At 49.8% G+C, this 16,021-nt stretch overlaps 1 protein-coding gene across 1 annotated transcript in view; it reads right to left on the minus strand.

Moving 5' to 3' along the window:
- The window catches only part of STAT1 (signal transducer and activator of transcription 1), an 801,166-nt gene that overhangs the window by 702,428 nt on the left and 82,717 nt on the right, over positions 1-16,021 (minus strand). The window contains exon 2 of the mRNA XM_075317825.1: positions 12,373-12,501. Coding sequence (XP_075173940.1) covers positions 12,373-12,500 — 128 coding nt within the window. The 5' untranslated portion in view covers position 12,501. The remainder of the gene's footprint in view (positions 1-12,372; positions 12,502-16,021) is intronic.

Below are 16,021 nucleotides of genomic sequence, written 5' to 3' on the forward strand. Positions count from 1 at the left end.
TCTTCTGCCCTTCGGATTCGGTTACCGGGACTCCGATGTCCGGTTTTTAGCGTTTTCTTCTGAGGTGAGCCGGTTCAGCTCCGCTCTCCCCAGAATCTTCCTCCTGTGCCTCTCTGCAGACCTCACTTTTCTGGGCTGAGCTATCTTAGCCCCAGACCCCAGCTCGCATGTCCGCACTACTCAAGCTCCTCACTCAAGCTCCTCTCTCTTCAACCGTCTGCTCTCAACTCCTGACTGCACTGGACTCCTGTGAAGTGTCAACTCTTCTCTCTGATCGAAAAACTCAGACCAGACCTGGCTGGTTCAAACCGGTTCACCCCACTACCTCACTAACTCCTCCCCCAGGTTAGAGCGCCCCCTGCTGACCTGAGTAGGAACTGCATTGTTTGTAGGTAATTACTGGCCAAGGGACTCCCCCTCTTGCTTCCAGGCTTAGTATTGACCTTTGTGGGACAACACTACTGTGGCAACCAGACCGCTGGGGTGCCATACTTGCACTTGTGTTTCGCATCACCTGACAATCTCCAGACAGGAGCGCATCAGCTGCATGGAAATACATGCAGCCGACCGCTCCTGTGGGGAGATTGTGCTCTGTGATGCCACACTCGCACAGTGACAATGAAAGTTCAGTTACCAGGACCTTCGATGACGTCATAGTCTTGTGACATGTAAGCCCTAATCAACATTCACACCAGATGGTCACATGCTATGATGTCATTGAAGGTCCTACAAGTCACTGCTGGTTAGAGATGAGCCACCCCCCTAGCGTTCGAGTTCGGTTCGGTTCGTCGAATGGAGGCCCCGTTCGACGAACCGTTCGACGAACCACTCGAACCCCATTGAAAACAATGGCAGGCAAACACAAACACATAAAAAACACATAGAAAACACCTTCAAAGGTGTCCAAAAGGTGATAAAAAACTCCCAAGACACCACAAACACATGGGAAATTGACAAGGATATATACTCCTGCGAAAACAAAAGAGCTGGATGAGTAAAAAGAGGAGGAGACTCAGATATCGGAGTATCTGCAAGTGAACATCGATGCCATTACTGTGCAACTTGAGCCTTGCTCATTTTGGGCTTCCAAGCTGAATAAATTGCCAGAGCTCACCACTTACGCCTTGGGGATCTTGTCGTGTCCCGCAGCCAGTGTTCTCTCGGAACGTGTCTTCAGTGCTGCTGGGTGTGTGCTGACAGATAAGCGCACGCGTCTGTCCAGTGAAAATGTGGACAGACTAACGTTCATCAAGATGAACAAGTCATGGATCACAGAGGACTTTTCTACCCTTGTGTCATCCAGGGGAGGCAAAAGGCTGGTGGATTTTTGAGAGTGCTTCATGCAAATCATCTTTTTAAGTTTGCAACTGGGGGACAACTTATGCCAATGAAGTGGTGTGTTAGTGGCCCAATTTTTGGAAACGAGGGAGACTGTGGTTGGAGTCCCCTTGCTGTGTTTTACATGATTTTAGAAGGGCATGACATGCCTAAGAGGTTGACTTTCAGCATCTGCAAGCTGTTGGCTACAGAAATGCTGCCTTTCCATCCTTTTTACACAGAGGATTTTCGAGACCTTATGCCCATCGCAGTGCCCCAAGAGCCGATGCCCAGTCGCCACTCCTTCTCCAAGAAAGGCGTGCCCGCGCTACACCAGCATTTCGCACACAACATCACCACTTCCTTGAGAAACTGTGTGTGACAGGGTGCATTTCACCAAAGATACTTGGACCAGTAAGCATGGACAGGGGCGTTACATGTCGCTGACTGGGCACTAGGTAACTATGGTGAGAGATGGAGAAGGCTCTGTTGTACAAGTCTTGCCATCCCCACGAGTTGTGTGTCAATCCTTCCTCTTTATGTAGAAGTTCCTACACTGCTTCTGACTCCTCAACCTTGTCTCGGTCCTCAACCTCCGCTCAAAATCTGTCTGGTAAGGCCACCCGCGTTGTAACTGTGCACAAGGAATCCCGCACACCTCCTTACTATGCTGGCAGCAGAGCTCAGCGCCATCAGGCGGTCAAATCTTTACTTTGAAATGTATGGGAAATGTGAGTCACACCGCTGAGGAGTTGTGGACGATTAGCTTTGGAGACAGAGTTTCATCAATGGTTGTCTCCACTCAACCAGCAGCCAGGGAAGGCCGTGTGCGACAATGATGCAAACCTGGGTGCGGCCCTTCGCCGGGACAATGTGACACACGTGCCTTGTATGGCTCACGTGTTGAACCTGGTTGTCCAGTAATTTTTAAACCACTATCCCGGCCTACATGGCCTTCTGCAGAGGGCAGAGGGCACGGTGAAACGCCTGCCTGGATCCACACACCCATACGGGCTGTAAAGGATAGCCTAGCAGGGTTCCCAACTCCAGTCCTCAAGGCCCACAAACAGTGCATGTTTTCAGGATTTCCTTAGCATTGCACTGCTGTTGGAACCAGCACCTGGGCAGGTAATTACATTAACACCTGTGCACTACTAAGAAAATCCCGAAAACCTGCACTGTTGGTGGGCCTTGAGGACTGGAGTTGGGGACCTCTGGCCTAGAGGAAAGAAACTCAACAAGCTGCACCATAGAACCCTGAAACCCTTTAACCCCTATACAGGGATTTGGAATTACACAGAGCCAAAAGGTGACCAATACCTGTGGAAGGCTGCAGTCCAAGAGAGTAGTAGTCAGGCAGGGTCAAACCATGAATTGAGGAACAGGAACAGGAACACAATCGGTTGGCCAGGACTTAATCAGAAAAAAAAGCAGAGGTCTAATGCGGATCGGGCAACGAGGTACATAAACATCAGGCAGGAGACGTAGTCAGGAAACAAGCGGTAGTCAGCACACAAAATCTCAAAACAGAACTGGGCGGAACAGGAACCAGAAGTTCAGAACTATGTCTGGCAGTGGTCAGCAGACAAGAGGGGCCTAAAAAAGGGTGTGGTGTCTTCCCATTGGTTGTAGATGAATGATGTTACTTGCTTCAGCTGTGAAACAACAACCACCTACAGTCAGGCCATTGGTACTGCAGATCTCAAGGTAACCCTGCCCAGTGGCTGTGCGGAACCTTCGGCCACTGGCGTCACTGTCATCGACTCCTCTCCCATCAACAGCACTATCTACGAAAGGAACACGGTGTCACCTTGCGATCGGAGTACAAGTTGCTGGAGCGGACTCCGGTGGTGACGTAACAGCCGTGTGTGACAATGATGCAAACCTGGGTGCGGCCCTTCGCCAGGGCAATGTGAGACACGTGCCTTGTAAGGCTCACGTGTTCAACCTGGTTGTCCAGCAATTTTTAAACCACTATCCCAGCCTACATGGCCTTCTGCAGAGGGTACGCTCGCTATATGCTCACTTCCACCGTTCACACCCAGCAGATGAACAACTTGCATCGCTCCAGAAGTCTTTCGGTCTGCCTGTTCACCGCCTGCAATGCGATTTGACGACACGCAGGAAGTTGAATCTGCACATGTTGCAGCGCCTGTGGCAGCACCGGCGAGCCCTGCTGTAATATGTTATGACTATGCAATACGTTAGCCTGGGCTAACGAGATCCAGAGGTGGGGCAGATCACGCTGCTGGAGTGGTCTCAGATCAAGTACCTATGCACCCTTCTTCACAGTTTACAAATGGCGACGAAGATGTTAAGCGCTGACGATGCCATTATCATTATGACAATTCCGGTCATCTACATGCTGGAGCACACTATAAACATTATTCAGAGTCAGGTGGTGGGACAAGAGGAAGGGGAGGAAGTACAGGAGGAGTCATATGCGGAAGGGATAACAAGATCTACAAGGTCCACATGTTCAGCAGCACCAAGGCAGCAGGCATAGGATGGTGGGGGAGAGGGATTAACAAGGGCGCATAGTATCAGCCAAACTGTTGAGGAAGGTGCAGGAGCCCAGGAAGAAATGGAGGACGAACTGGCGATGGGCATGGAAGACTCAATAGATGAGGGAGAGCATGATCACATTTCTGTTGTGCGAGGTTGGGGAGAGAGAGCAGAGGAAGGAAGCATGATTCTCACCTCTCCACCACCAACACAGCAAGGACTTGGTCCTCCTGGATGTGCAAGACACATGAGCGCCTTCTTGCTGCACTACCTACAACATGACCCTCGGATTGTCCGAATTCTAAGGAATGCTGACTACTGGGTGGCCACACTCTTAAGGGTGCTTTACACGCTGCGACATCGCTAGCGATCTCGTTAGCGATGTAACACGCCAGATCGCACATACGATTTGCCGAGATCGCACATGTGACCGGCGCTATGAAAAAAGACTTATGTGCGATCTCGGCAAATCTTATCTGCGATCTGGCGTGTCACATCGCTAACGAGATCGCTAGCGATGTCGCAGAGTGTAAAGCACCCTTTAGATCCCCGGTACAAGACAAAATTTGGCAAAATAAGTCCTGCCATAGAAAGGGACGCAGGTATGCAGCAGTATCAGCAGAAGCTGGTATGCAATCTTAGGCTATGTGCCCACGGGGACATTGTCCTGCGGATATATCCGCAAGACATTCAGCAGGTGCTCCCAGAAATCCGCAACAGAACTTTCTCGGTTTCAATGCTGCGGATATACAGCGGAATGTCGTGCAGATATGATGCGGGCATTCTGCATTGAGGATACAGTACCATGGCTTCGGCACTGCATCCTCAATGCAGAACAAGTGCTGCAGTGATCGGGGTTCTCATACTTACCTCCATCATGCAGCACCTCGCTTTCCAGCGGCCGGGTCACTGTCAGGCAGCGTCTGGTTCACAGTGCTGGAGGTGGGCGGGCCTGAACTAGGTCCGGCTGTCACATGACTGGAGCTTGTGCAGGCCCCGCCCACCTCTTCCTTCCTGTACCTGGCTGGATCCACCGCGCTGCTGCCGCTGCACCGGACGGAGAAAGTGACTCGGGTCTCTATCAAAGCAGGTAAGTATATGGGACCCTGCGGAGAAATCCGCAACAATAATTGACATGCTACAGATTTTTCCGCACGAAAATCCGCACGATTTCCGCTGCGGAAAAATCCGCAGCGTGGGCACAGCATTTCCCAAATGCCATAGAAATGGCTGGGGAGTAGCTGTGCTGCAGATTTCTGGAAAATCCGCGGCTTTTCCGCGAGAAATCCGCGGCAAAATCCGCGCATTTTCCGCAGCGTGGGCACATAGCTTTAGATCAGCTTTTCCACTAAACACCAGTGCTGCACAGAGTGAATCTCAACGCTTTGTCATGGCTAGGAGGAAATGGTCTTTCACTTGTCCACATCTGAGGGACCGAGGGGTGGATGCTGTGCTAAGACGGCGTTAAGTAGCGTGTCCCTGCAGAGTTGCAAATTTGGTCATATACAAAATGAGTGAAAAAAGGACATATGCTGGTGGAAAGGGGAACAGATGTGTTGTAAAGGGGAAAAAAGTTTGTGTCCGTAGGTTTGGTGGTTAAGCAACAGTAACATCTGCTGAAAAAACACCATCTGTTACGGGGGGACTGGCAGATTTGGATAAGGTGGTATATATCCCAATCGCCAGTCGGGGTCCACCGTGCTCCTAGATGGAAAAGGAGATGCTGGCAACCCGAAGGTTAGGCGGAGGATTCTGAGCTGGGTTGCTCTGAAACAAATAGTAGCCTGAACAGAGTTAAACGACAATCAGATCTGGAGACTGGGAACCCTGTTAGCGTCACAGGGTCCACACACCCACCCAGCCAACACAGGGGCCATAGGGTACGCTGTCCGTCTGCGTAGGGGGCACACCTGTGGACAGCAGGCGCAGCAGCAGCAGCCCAGTTAATGCCACTGTGCTGCAGTAACAGGACTGGTAGGACAGGAGCTGGTCGTAACCGTTCTGCGTTACCAAGTGTGGTGGTGTCCTGCACAGACGCCCTATCCCTGCCTACCTCTGGCCTAAAGCCGCAATGGGTTCAACACATGGAGGTGTGCTCTGTCTGAGCATAATAGAAGACTGCGCACCTCCTTGTTGTCTCCAGCCCCTTTTCTAACCTGGGTCCGCCCAAACCCAGGGTGGACCACAATGCACCTCCATGAGCCAAAAGCAGAGTGCCACGTCAATAGTGACATAACCAGCGGCCTATGCGGAACCGCCACTTCAATGATAACCTCATGGCAGAAACGCCCCAAATACCTCACCAGTCATCGTCTGACGAACAATGATGAGGTGCCAAATCATAGGGGCGGGCCTCTGCGAGCCAGTCCGGAGTGGCCACATCATCGGGACACCTGATGCCCTCTGGACTATCATTGAATGACACCTCACGGACATGGCCATTGAGTTCCTTTATGGACCTAGCCTCTGATGCAGTAAGTGCCTGAGCATGCTCATTTGCCTGAAAACAGTCTCAGAAAACAGACTATCAGCTTCTGCATGCTCTGTAGGCCCAACACAGGACTAAAGGGCGCTTTACACGCTACAATATATCTTACGATGTGTCGGCGGGGTCACGTCGTAAGTGACGCACATCCGGCATCGTAAGTTACATTGTAGCATGTAACATCTACGTGCAATTGCGATTGAACGGTAAAAACGTTCATCGCATGCATGTCGTTCATTTCCTAAAAATTGAACGTCAGGTTGTTCATCGTACCCGGGGTAGCACACATCGCAGTGTGTGACACCCCAGGAACGATGAACAGATCTTACCTACGTCCCGCTCACCTCCGCCCCTCCGCTTCTATTGGCCGGCTACCGCATGATGTCGATGTGACGCCGAACGTCCCTCCCACTCCAGGAAGTGGATGTTCGCCACCCTCATTGAGGTCGTATTAAAGGGTAAGTACGTGTCACGGGGGGGGGGGGGGGTTATTAGTTTGTGCGTCACGTTCAACAAATTGAACGTGCCGCACATACGATGTGGGCGGGTACGATCGCATACGATATCGTATGCTTAATTGCAAGGTGTAAAGCAGGCTTTAGATACGGCAAGGAGTCCAAGTACCTGTGCAAAGAGGCTTTGCGCACTAAGTGTTGGAGAATGCACAGGAGCACAAACTGAGGACTTAGCCTCAGGAATGGCACAGTCATGCTGAGCATGCTCACTAGGCGAAACACTGTACTTAGGCTGTGTTTGTGGTACATCGGCACACGCATGCACACTAGCCGTCTCTCCACACTTAAACGTAGATGAGGAAGCAGCCAGCTGGCCAACCCGAGGGATGGACAAAAATGGTAGCTGATGCCTGGGCGCAACTGGAACCGCAGCTGGCTGCTTGCGTCTACGGCGGCACAGATTCGTAACACCAACTACCAGCCAAAATAAGAGGTGTACTTCTTCCCTTGGATAATCTGATATGATCCATTTTTTCAGGGACACGACCATCGCTACCAAATGTAGATGCAAAAGAGCAGGTGCTTAAATGGATCTCCAGTGCTCCATCAAGTGGCCTCTCCTCCACCTCAACTTCAATATCCCAAATATTCCATTCCTCTGTGGCGTCAACCCAATCGCACTTGCTTCCAAACAGCTCACAAGTTTCTACCAGCCCTGCTGAGTATGGGGTAACAGAGATGGTTGAGTCTGCAGAGCTGTTCAGTCACACAATAGCCTGGGAATCAGAGGTCTGCTCCAAAGCTGCAGTGAGTACAGACCAGGAAATGATCTGCACTGATGCCCAGAAGCTTTGTAAGTCGGATCCAGGACCCGATGAAGAAGGTGCTAATCATAATGTACACCCTCATTCCCAAACTGTAAATCATCCTGGTGGAGACAATGGGGAACATGCTGAGGAGACTCAGATACCTGATTGGAACGACAACTGTACTATTCGGTCAGGGCAGGAAGAGGTTGGCTCAGAGGAGTCAGGACAAAGGGAGTGAAAACACACAGGGTGATGATGAGGTTGGAGACCCCACTTACTTTCAAACCAAAGTCAGCCAGTCGATGAGGTCAGCAGAGAAGGTGGAGGGGGATGCTACTGACGACGAGGTTACGTTGCATCTTCCTGGACAGAGACAAAGTACTGGAAGCACGTCAACAACTGAATCTTCAGCCACAACTCTGCCTCTGAGCAGAAGTCGTGGTGGCTCTGCAGGTCGCATGGGCTGTAAGCCGTGCCTAGCCTGGGGCTTTTTTTACATCGCAAAAGATCACCCAAGTCATGTCATCTGTAAGATTTGTCACCAATCTCTAAGTAGAGTCCAAAAACTCACTACTTTGAGTACTTCGTCCATGAACTGTCACATGGATATGAAGTGATAGCGTGAGGGTGTATTGATGAGCTTATCCACTGTGAATGCAACATGCTTATTTGCCGTTCATTGCATGCATTGTTGCAGACTACCCACAAAGGGCTGTTGTTTTTTTGCATCTGCCTTTGACTGTTTGGTCACTATAGCAATAGCAAAACGGTCTTCGGCAGTGGACTTGGAGAGCGGAGGAGGTGCTGTCTGTGAAGTGAAGGAAAAGCTAAAAGGTGTGCGTTACAGCAAGGAGCCACCGCGGAAACACTTTGGTGAATTGTGAGGGGACTCGTGTTGGAGTTTGGTGAGGAGGACCGTAACGCATGTGAGCAGCATCCTGTGCCGGAGACCGTCATTCTTCCGGTGCTGTCTATACTGTTTACCGGGAGAGGATCGTAAACTCTGTATTGATGGCAACTTGACACCACAGTACCCGGGTACGGTAGGCTGGGACCAGACAGTAATGCGTTCACGCAACACTTTGTTTTCTTAGCAAAACACTTATCTGTTCTGCTTAGGTCGACTATATAGACAATAAGACTTGATGCCTCTGCTCTGTCAATTTGTCACTTACAGTTAAAATCATAGAGGGACAGCGACACGTTTGCATTGACTGCTTTACAAGATTTCCAGGACTGTGTTGCTGAGCTGTGTGGTTTGCCTTCACACTGTTATCATCTGCCTTATCTGTGAGGCTTCAGCAAATAATGGTATTCGGGGGGGGGGGGGGGGGGTAATGGGTTTTGTCTATGTTTAGGTAGATAAGTTGTAAACTCTTGTGATGCGACACTGGTAAGTCGTGTTCACACACGCACACACAGACACGCACACACAATTACTCCTGCTACGCAGAGGGATTACCAGGTAGTAGGCAACTGTTTAGACAGTCCCTTGGTTAGGCAAAAGTTGGTGAGCAGGGGGTATAAATCGCCATTACGAGTGTCGCAGCATAGGGGTGTAGGCTTTTGGAATTGTGAATAGATTCTTCTTTTCTTTCAGTTTTATGCATGGTTCTTATTGTTTGTTTTTGGAAAGTTAAACAATCATTTATCAACCCAACTGCCTAGAGTCCTTTTCCTAGTGTGTGGTTTTGCTGTATACTGGGGAGCCCACCCTGTACACTACTTTAAATTAATCATAAGTCGCAATGGGAAGTACACTGTGCTACAATGAGGCCTAGCGGGGCTGTGCAAGCACCGTCTGCCCCATCAAGTGCATCTGTGTGCTCTTAATCCTCTGTGACTGTGGGGACAGCAGTCACACATGTTTTTTGACGCTGACCTTCCACCCCTTTACCTGCTACAGGCAGTGTGATTAGTAGGTCGTCAGTTGTTTTTGAAGTGGAAACAGCTGCTGGTGTTGAGCTCTCTCAGAAATCGAGAGAACCCCCTTTGGATGAAGGCAACATTATATCCACGCATGCACCATCGTCATAGATTGCCTGGACTACCTGCAGTTAAAAATTGCGTAGCAGAAATGGAGAGGAGTGTAGAATGCACATGTGGTGTACCTTGCTTGACAGGACAGGAACCCAAAGGTAGTATCCCTGACAATTTTACTACGCCCCTTAGCACTTTTTGTAATTAAAATTGCATAGCAGAAATGGACAGGTATGTAGAATGCAGAGATGGTGTACCTTGCTTGACAGGACAGGAACCCAAAGGTAGTATTCCTGACAATTTTACTATGCCCCTAAAAGTCTCAGCACTTTTTGAAATTAAAATTGCGTTGCAGAAATGGGCAGGTGTGTAGAATGCAGAGGTGGTGTACCTTGCGTGGCACCAGAGGAACACTAAGTTAGTATCCTAGACACTTTTAGGGGGGCTTTGCACGTTGCGACATCGCTACTGCGATATCGTCGGGGTCAAATCGAAAGTGACACATATCCGGCGCCAGTAACGACGTCGCAACGTGTAAAGCCTAGATGCATCGATAAACGATCGCAAAAGCGTCGTAAATCGTGATCTGTCTAGTGTCGGTCATTTCCATAATTTCACTGCAGCGACAGGTACGAGATGTTGTTCGTCGTTCCTGCGGCAGCACACATCGCTGTGTATGAAGCCGCAGGAGCGAGGAACATCTGCTTACCTGCCTCCACCGGCTATGCGAAATGAAGGAGGTGGACAGGATGTTTACATACAGCTCATCTCCGCCCCTCCGCTTCTATTGGCCGCCTGTCGTGGGACGTCGCTGTGACGCCGCACAACACGCCCCGTTAGGAAGGAGGTGGGTCGCCAGCCAGAGCGATGTCGCAGGGCAGGTAAGTCCGTGTGAAGCTGCCGTAGCGATAATGTTCGCTACAGCAGCTATCACAAGAGATCGCATCTGCGACGGGGACTATTGCGCTCGGCATCGCTACAATTGGCTAGCGATGTCGCAGCGTGCAAAGTACCCCTTAGTGTGCCACTAAGTGTCAGCACTGTTTGCTATAAAAATTGCGTAGCAAAAATGGGCAGGTGTGTAGAATGCACAAGTGCTGTAGGTAGCTGGACAGCAAAAGGAAGCCTCACTTTCTATCCCTGCCAATGAAAAAATTCAGCAAGGAATTGCCTAAGCTGATGTAGCCAGACGCTGTGATATACACCCCTGCACAGCGCTGGCACAGACCTGCCTATCAACAATGGCTATGAACGGCTGTAATGCAGCCCTGAAAAGGGCTGAAATTACAAGTAGTCCCTAATCCCTAAAGCGCTGTGTAGATTGCACTGTATGTCTATAGCGCACACAGCAGCAGCGGGAGCGGGATCGGTGACTGTCACCCACCCGCAGCAGAGAGTTAATGGCGGTTAAGGGGAAAATGACCGTGTCTTATAAGGCAAGGACATGTGACATGCACAGCCTATGACACATGCCATTGCTTGTCTGTCAAAAATCCACTTTGCTGTGTGTGTGTGTGTGTGTGTGTGTGTGTGTGTCTGTCTGTGATTGGCTGACATCCTGGCCTGCCCCACAGTACGCGCGGTTAGAAAAAAAAAATAAAAAAAAAAAAATGGCAATTTGCATTCTCTCAGCACTCAGCAGCAGCACTGATCTAAACCCCGTCCCCCCCGCACACTATACGCTGAATTTTGATATCATGATTCACAGTGACTCGCACTATTACAGTGAGAAGCCAGCTAGTAACGAGCTACGCTTTTTGTTGATCGAACCGTTCTCGAACGCTACTCGAACTGTTGAGCTTTTACCAAATCATTAGAGTTCGTCAAATGACTTGAACACCCGCCAAAATCACTTGAACATGAAATTGGTGAACCTCGAACATCGCTCATCTCTACTGCTGGTTACCGGTGGAACAGCAATGATCGGACTCAGAAGCAGGAGCTGCCGGGAGTCTACAGGACCCGTTGCAAGACCTGTAAGTATAATGACAATGTTTTTTTTAATAACGTGCTTTTTTTTTTTTTTTTTTTTTACATGACCTGATCTGGATCCGATCTAGACCCGATCTGGACCCGATCTGTAACACGAGCTTCCCAGGAAAGCTCTTGGTCAGGATCGTGGTACACGATCACTATGAGATCGGTACGATCCCTGATCTTTACAGATCGGGATCGCCCATCCCTACTGGAGATCCCAACTCAATGTAAGTCTATGAGAGCCTACGTCTGGACTCGTTCTTGCTCTCATAGACTTGCATTGTGACCTTGTGACGTAACTTCTGACTTCCCGCAAGTGAGAAGTTATTGCACAAGATGGCTGTGTGACTGGAGCAACGTCAAAAAGGTGAAAACACCAGAGGACATGGATACATGACCGTTTTTAATTCGGATCATGGATTAAAATTACACATACATGTCTGTGTGCATGTTAAAATTCTAGGCAGCACAAAAATGGCGTCTGTGTGCACTCCATGTGCTGCCCGTGATTAACATTGTAGTGGGTAGACGTTTTCCTGTTTTCCAAATATATAAATATATCTGATTAAATACGGATAGTAAATACTGAAACACAGCTGAAAATCCAATCCAAAACACTTTATACGAACGAAAACAATCACAGATGTCTGAATGAGGCCTGAAGCTGGCCCAGGGTATAGGAGTTATCCTGAAATTGTGGTCTTCACAAAAACAGCTAACTTAAAGGCATAACTGATGGACATATCAGCCAAACCCATGTTAGAAAACTAACAAATAAGTATGAGCAGCACTACAGACCAGGCAATCCAACTGTGTAACAGTATAATACACCGTGCTCGCTTACCAATCTTGTGCTTCAAGCCACTGTGCCAGGTACTGACGGATCTCCATGGGGAAGCTGTCATCATATAATTGGTGAACTTGTTCCAAGAATTTGGTGTCAATCTGCTGTAATTCATACCACTGAGCCATCCTGAATATGCATGAAATAAAACACACAACATATATAGAAGTAATATAATCAATTCTTACTTTTTTACAGAAACACATTAAATGAAATGTACTAATCTTTTTCAATCAATTAAAACTGGAACATACCATATTTTAACAATTTTTCCTCATTGAAGTTTTAGAACTAAATTTTCCTGTCATTATTATATGAGCAGGCTAGGGATGTCATGCTGCCAAGGCTATACTCAGACAATCAACTTAAAGGGGTTTTCCACTACAAAGCACAGTGGCCACACCTATGTAAGGCCTCTGCCACACTCACGTGGAAATCGCGCACGTGCCGCGAGACACGTATTTTCCCTGCGTGTTGCGTGTGGTAAGTACGTGTCTCTGGTACGTGCCGGCCACGTGTGTTCTCCGTGTGCTATCCGCGATAACACATGGAGAACCGGTAATTTACATACTCACGTGGTCCTCGCTGCTGTCCAGGGTTCTGATCTTCGGCTCCAGCCCCGCCCACTCCCCGCTGATGTTGCTTCCGGCCGAGCGGAGGGACGGAGATTAGAGACCGTGACAGCACGCCCACCTCCATAACACGCTCATAATGAGCGGCGGCCGGCAGCAACTGTTTGCAGCGGAAGATTCTGCAGGGCTGGTGGAGGGGAGTATGTGGTTTTTTTATTTTAAAATAATGACACGTGTTTCTCCGGCGCGTGTCACACGGGACCGCATCCACACTACATTCGTGTGGTATGGGTGCGGGCCGTGTGACACCCGTGCTGCCGGAGAAAACGGACACACTTAAGTACGGAACAGACACACGTTCTGTTCCAAAATACTTACATGTGTCCAAGCAATTATGAAATCATATGTCCACGTGTGTACGTGCCTCCAGTACGTGAAAAAACTGCCAAACACGTACCGGAGGCACGAATGTGTGACAGAGGCCTAAAGCTGTGACAGAAGGCTTTTTCTAAATACCTGTTGTTGTCCATTTTGCCTGCAAGCGGCACTATCGCTGTCCACTTATTCCCCATCACGTGACCCCGGCTGCAGTGACCTCTGATGTCCGGTGAGGTCCTGTCAACTTAAAAAATTTGAAGTTGACTCCGCAACACTGAGGCGGGCCCCAGTCTCCGTGAGTGATTGGGCTGTGGGCAGAGTTTCACCGCACGTCACAGTCCAGCATCACTCATGCTTGCAGTGCTCTGCAGTGAAGGAGAGAACGCATGAGATGATGGACTGTGACGTGCGATATCATGTGATGGGGATAAGCGGACAGTGATAGCGCCGCTCACAGGTAGAATGGACAATAGAAAGTATTCAGAAAAAGCCTCCTGTCACAGCTTTACATCAGTGTAGACACTATGCTTTGTACTGGAAGAACCTCTTTAAAAAGAGCCAACCACCAGGATTTTATGAGGTAAATGTAGTGATATACTAGCACTAGGATGCTGAATGCAGGCATAGCTGTTATAGAAAGATGTGATGCTTGGTTGTGGAAATAGCTTTAATCAAAATTGCAGAAATGCACTGCACTTTGATTGAAGTGCATCAGGGACTGGCCTTTGTGGGTCGGGTCCTTGGCATATATTCCTCCTCCTGCATCTTGTATTGCATGCCCCGTTTTCTTTAATTAAATATCGTGCCACACCGCCATTGCTGCTGTTGAAGAGGAGTGCGCATTGCAACAGTAATTATGTCTTCATTAAAATGGCACTGGAGACTGCACTTGCACGTACCACAGTCTCTGGAGTTATTTTATTGAAGACACTGTGGTGAAGACTATGAGCAGTAGGGGCACATACGCAGATGTAAAAAAAAATAAAAATCTGCGTATGCGCCGATTTCCTATCTGATGATAGATAGTTTGAGAATCCCAGTGCATGCAGGTATACTCAAATGGACTGTCATCAGGGGGCAGAGTCTGAGGCAGTGACTGCAACCTCTGTCCCCTCCCTGAAATGAAGTGTCATCATGACACTCGTTTCAGGAGTTGGTTTGTCCCTCTGTGCTCCTCCATGCTCTGTCCCTGCTATGTTTGTCCCTCCTTGCGTTGTGCTCTGTGTGATCTACACAGTGCTCACTCTTATCGACTCATCTGTAATAATCGTCCGGAAGCAGAGCGGTGTCTCTACCGACATGAAGGAGAATTAGTACCATCCCATGCGTGACGTCAGGGCCGGATTATAGGCGGGGCAGGCGGGGCTTCAGCCCCGGGGCCCCCACCAAAAGAGCTTCTAAGGGGGCCCCCACCACCAGGGCCATACTTGCCACTAGGCACCTGTCAGCATTTTTTTTTTCTTCACACCCTCTTCCCCTCCGTAAAGACAGTCTAATAAAATCAGCTGTGTTTTCGGAGTGGGGGAGGGGGGGGGCGCACCGCTATTTATTTGTATCTGCGTCTTTAAGACGCAAAAACAAACTGCGGGCACAGGACGCTGATTGACCCCGGAAGTACCAGCGCTTGCACTTCCGGGGTCAGAGGTGTGCCAATGAGCTCCGTACCCAGCGAGGGGCGGGGTGGGGGGCAGCTTCCCCCCCTAGAAGCAGGGGCACAGTGTGGTGGGCCGCTATATCTGCTGTCCCCGCCGCGCTTCTCCGCAGTGTGTACATGCCAGGCACACTAGCAGCAGCAGGAGGCAGCGCGTTGTGCTGTGTCGGCTCTGCTGTGTGCTCGGCATGTACACACTGCAGAGGAGCGCAGCAGAGCCGGTGACCGCTGCAGCTTCCTCCTTCCGTTCCTATTCAAATGTATTTGCGTCTTTCAGACGTAAATACATTTGAACAGCGAGCCGGGACTGGGTCCCGCCCCGACATGCAGCAACGTGATGAGATCAGCACCTTGCTGATGCTGACGTCATCACAGTGCTGCGGGCGCCACACAGGGGACATCAGGAAGCGAGCGCTCCATGAAGGAGCTGAAGAGACAGGTTAAAATAATGTGGATGAGTGGGGAGGGGCTGAGACCACATAGCGGGGAACATTTGTGAAGGAACACAGCTTTGTGACAGGCAGAGGAGGAGCACTGTATTCCGAGGGGAGGGGGGAGGCAGGAGTGTGTGTGTGTGTGGGGGGAGGGGTAATGGGGGTGTGTGTTGTGTGTGGGGGGGAGGGGTAATGGGGGGTGCATTGTGTGTGTGTGTGTGTGTGTGTGTTTGGGGGAGGGGTAATGGGGGGTGCATTGTATTGTGTGTGTGTGTGTGTGTGTGTGTGTGTGTGTGTGTGTGTGTGTGTGTGTGTGGGGTAATGAGGGGTGCATTGTAGTGTGTGCGTGTGTATGGAGTAATGGGGGGTGCATTGTATTGTGTGTGTGTGTGTGTGGGGGGGGGGGAAAGGGGGGGATAAGTATTGTGTGTCTGTGGGGGGGGGAGGGGTAATGAGGGTGCATTGTATTGTGTGTGTGTGTGTGTGTGTGTGTGTAATGAGGGGTGCATTGTAGTGTGTGTGTGTGTGTGTGTATGGAGTAATGGGGGGTGCATTGTATTGTGTGTCTGTGGGGGGGGGAGGGTAATGAGGGTGCATTGTAGTGTGTGTGTGTG

Source organism: Anomaloglossus baeobatrachus, chromosome 7 (genome assembly GCF_048569485.1).
Source record: "Anomaloglossus baeobatrachus isolate aAnoBae1 chromosome 7, aAnoBae1.hap1, whole genome shotgun sequence".
In the NCBI taxonomy this organism is placed as follows: domain Eukaryota; kingdom Metazoa; phylum Chordata; class Amphibia; order Anura; family Aromobatidae; genus Anomaloglossus; species Anomaloglossus baeobatrachus.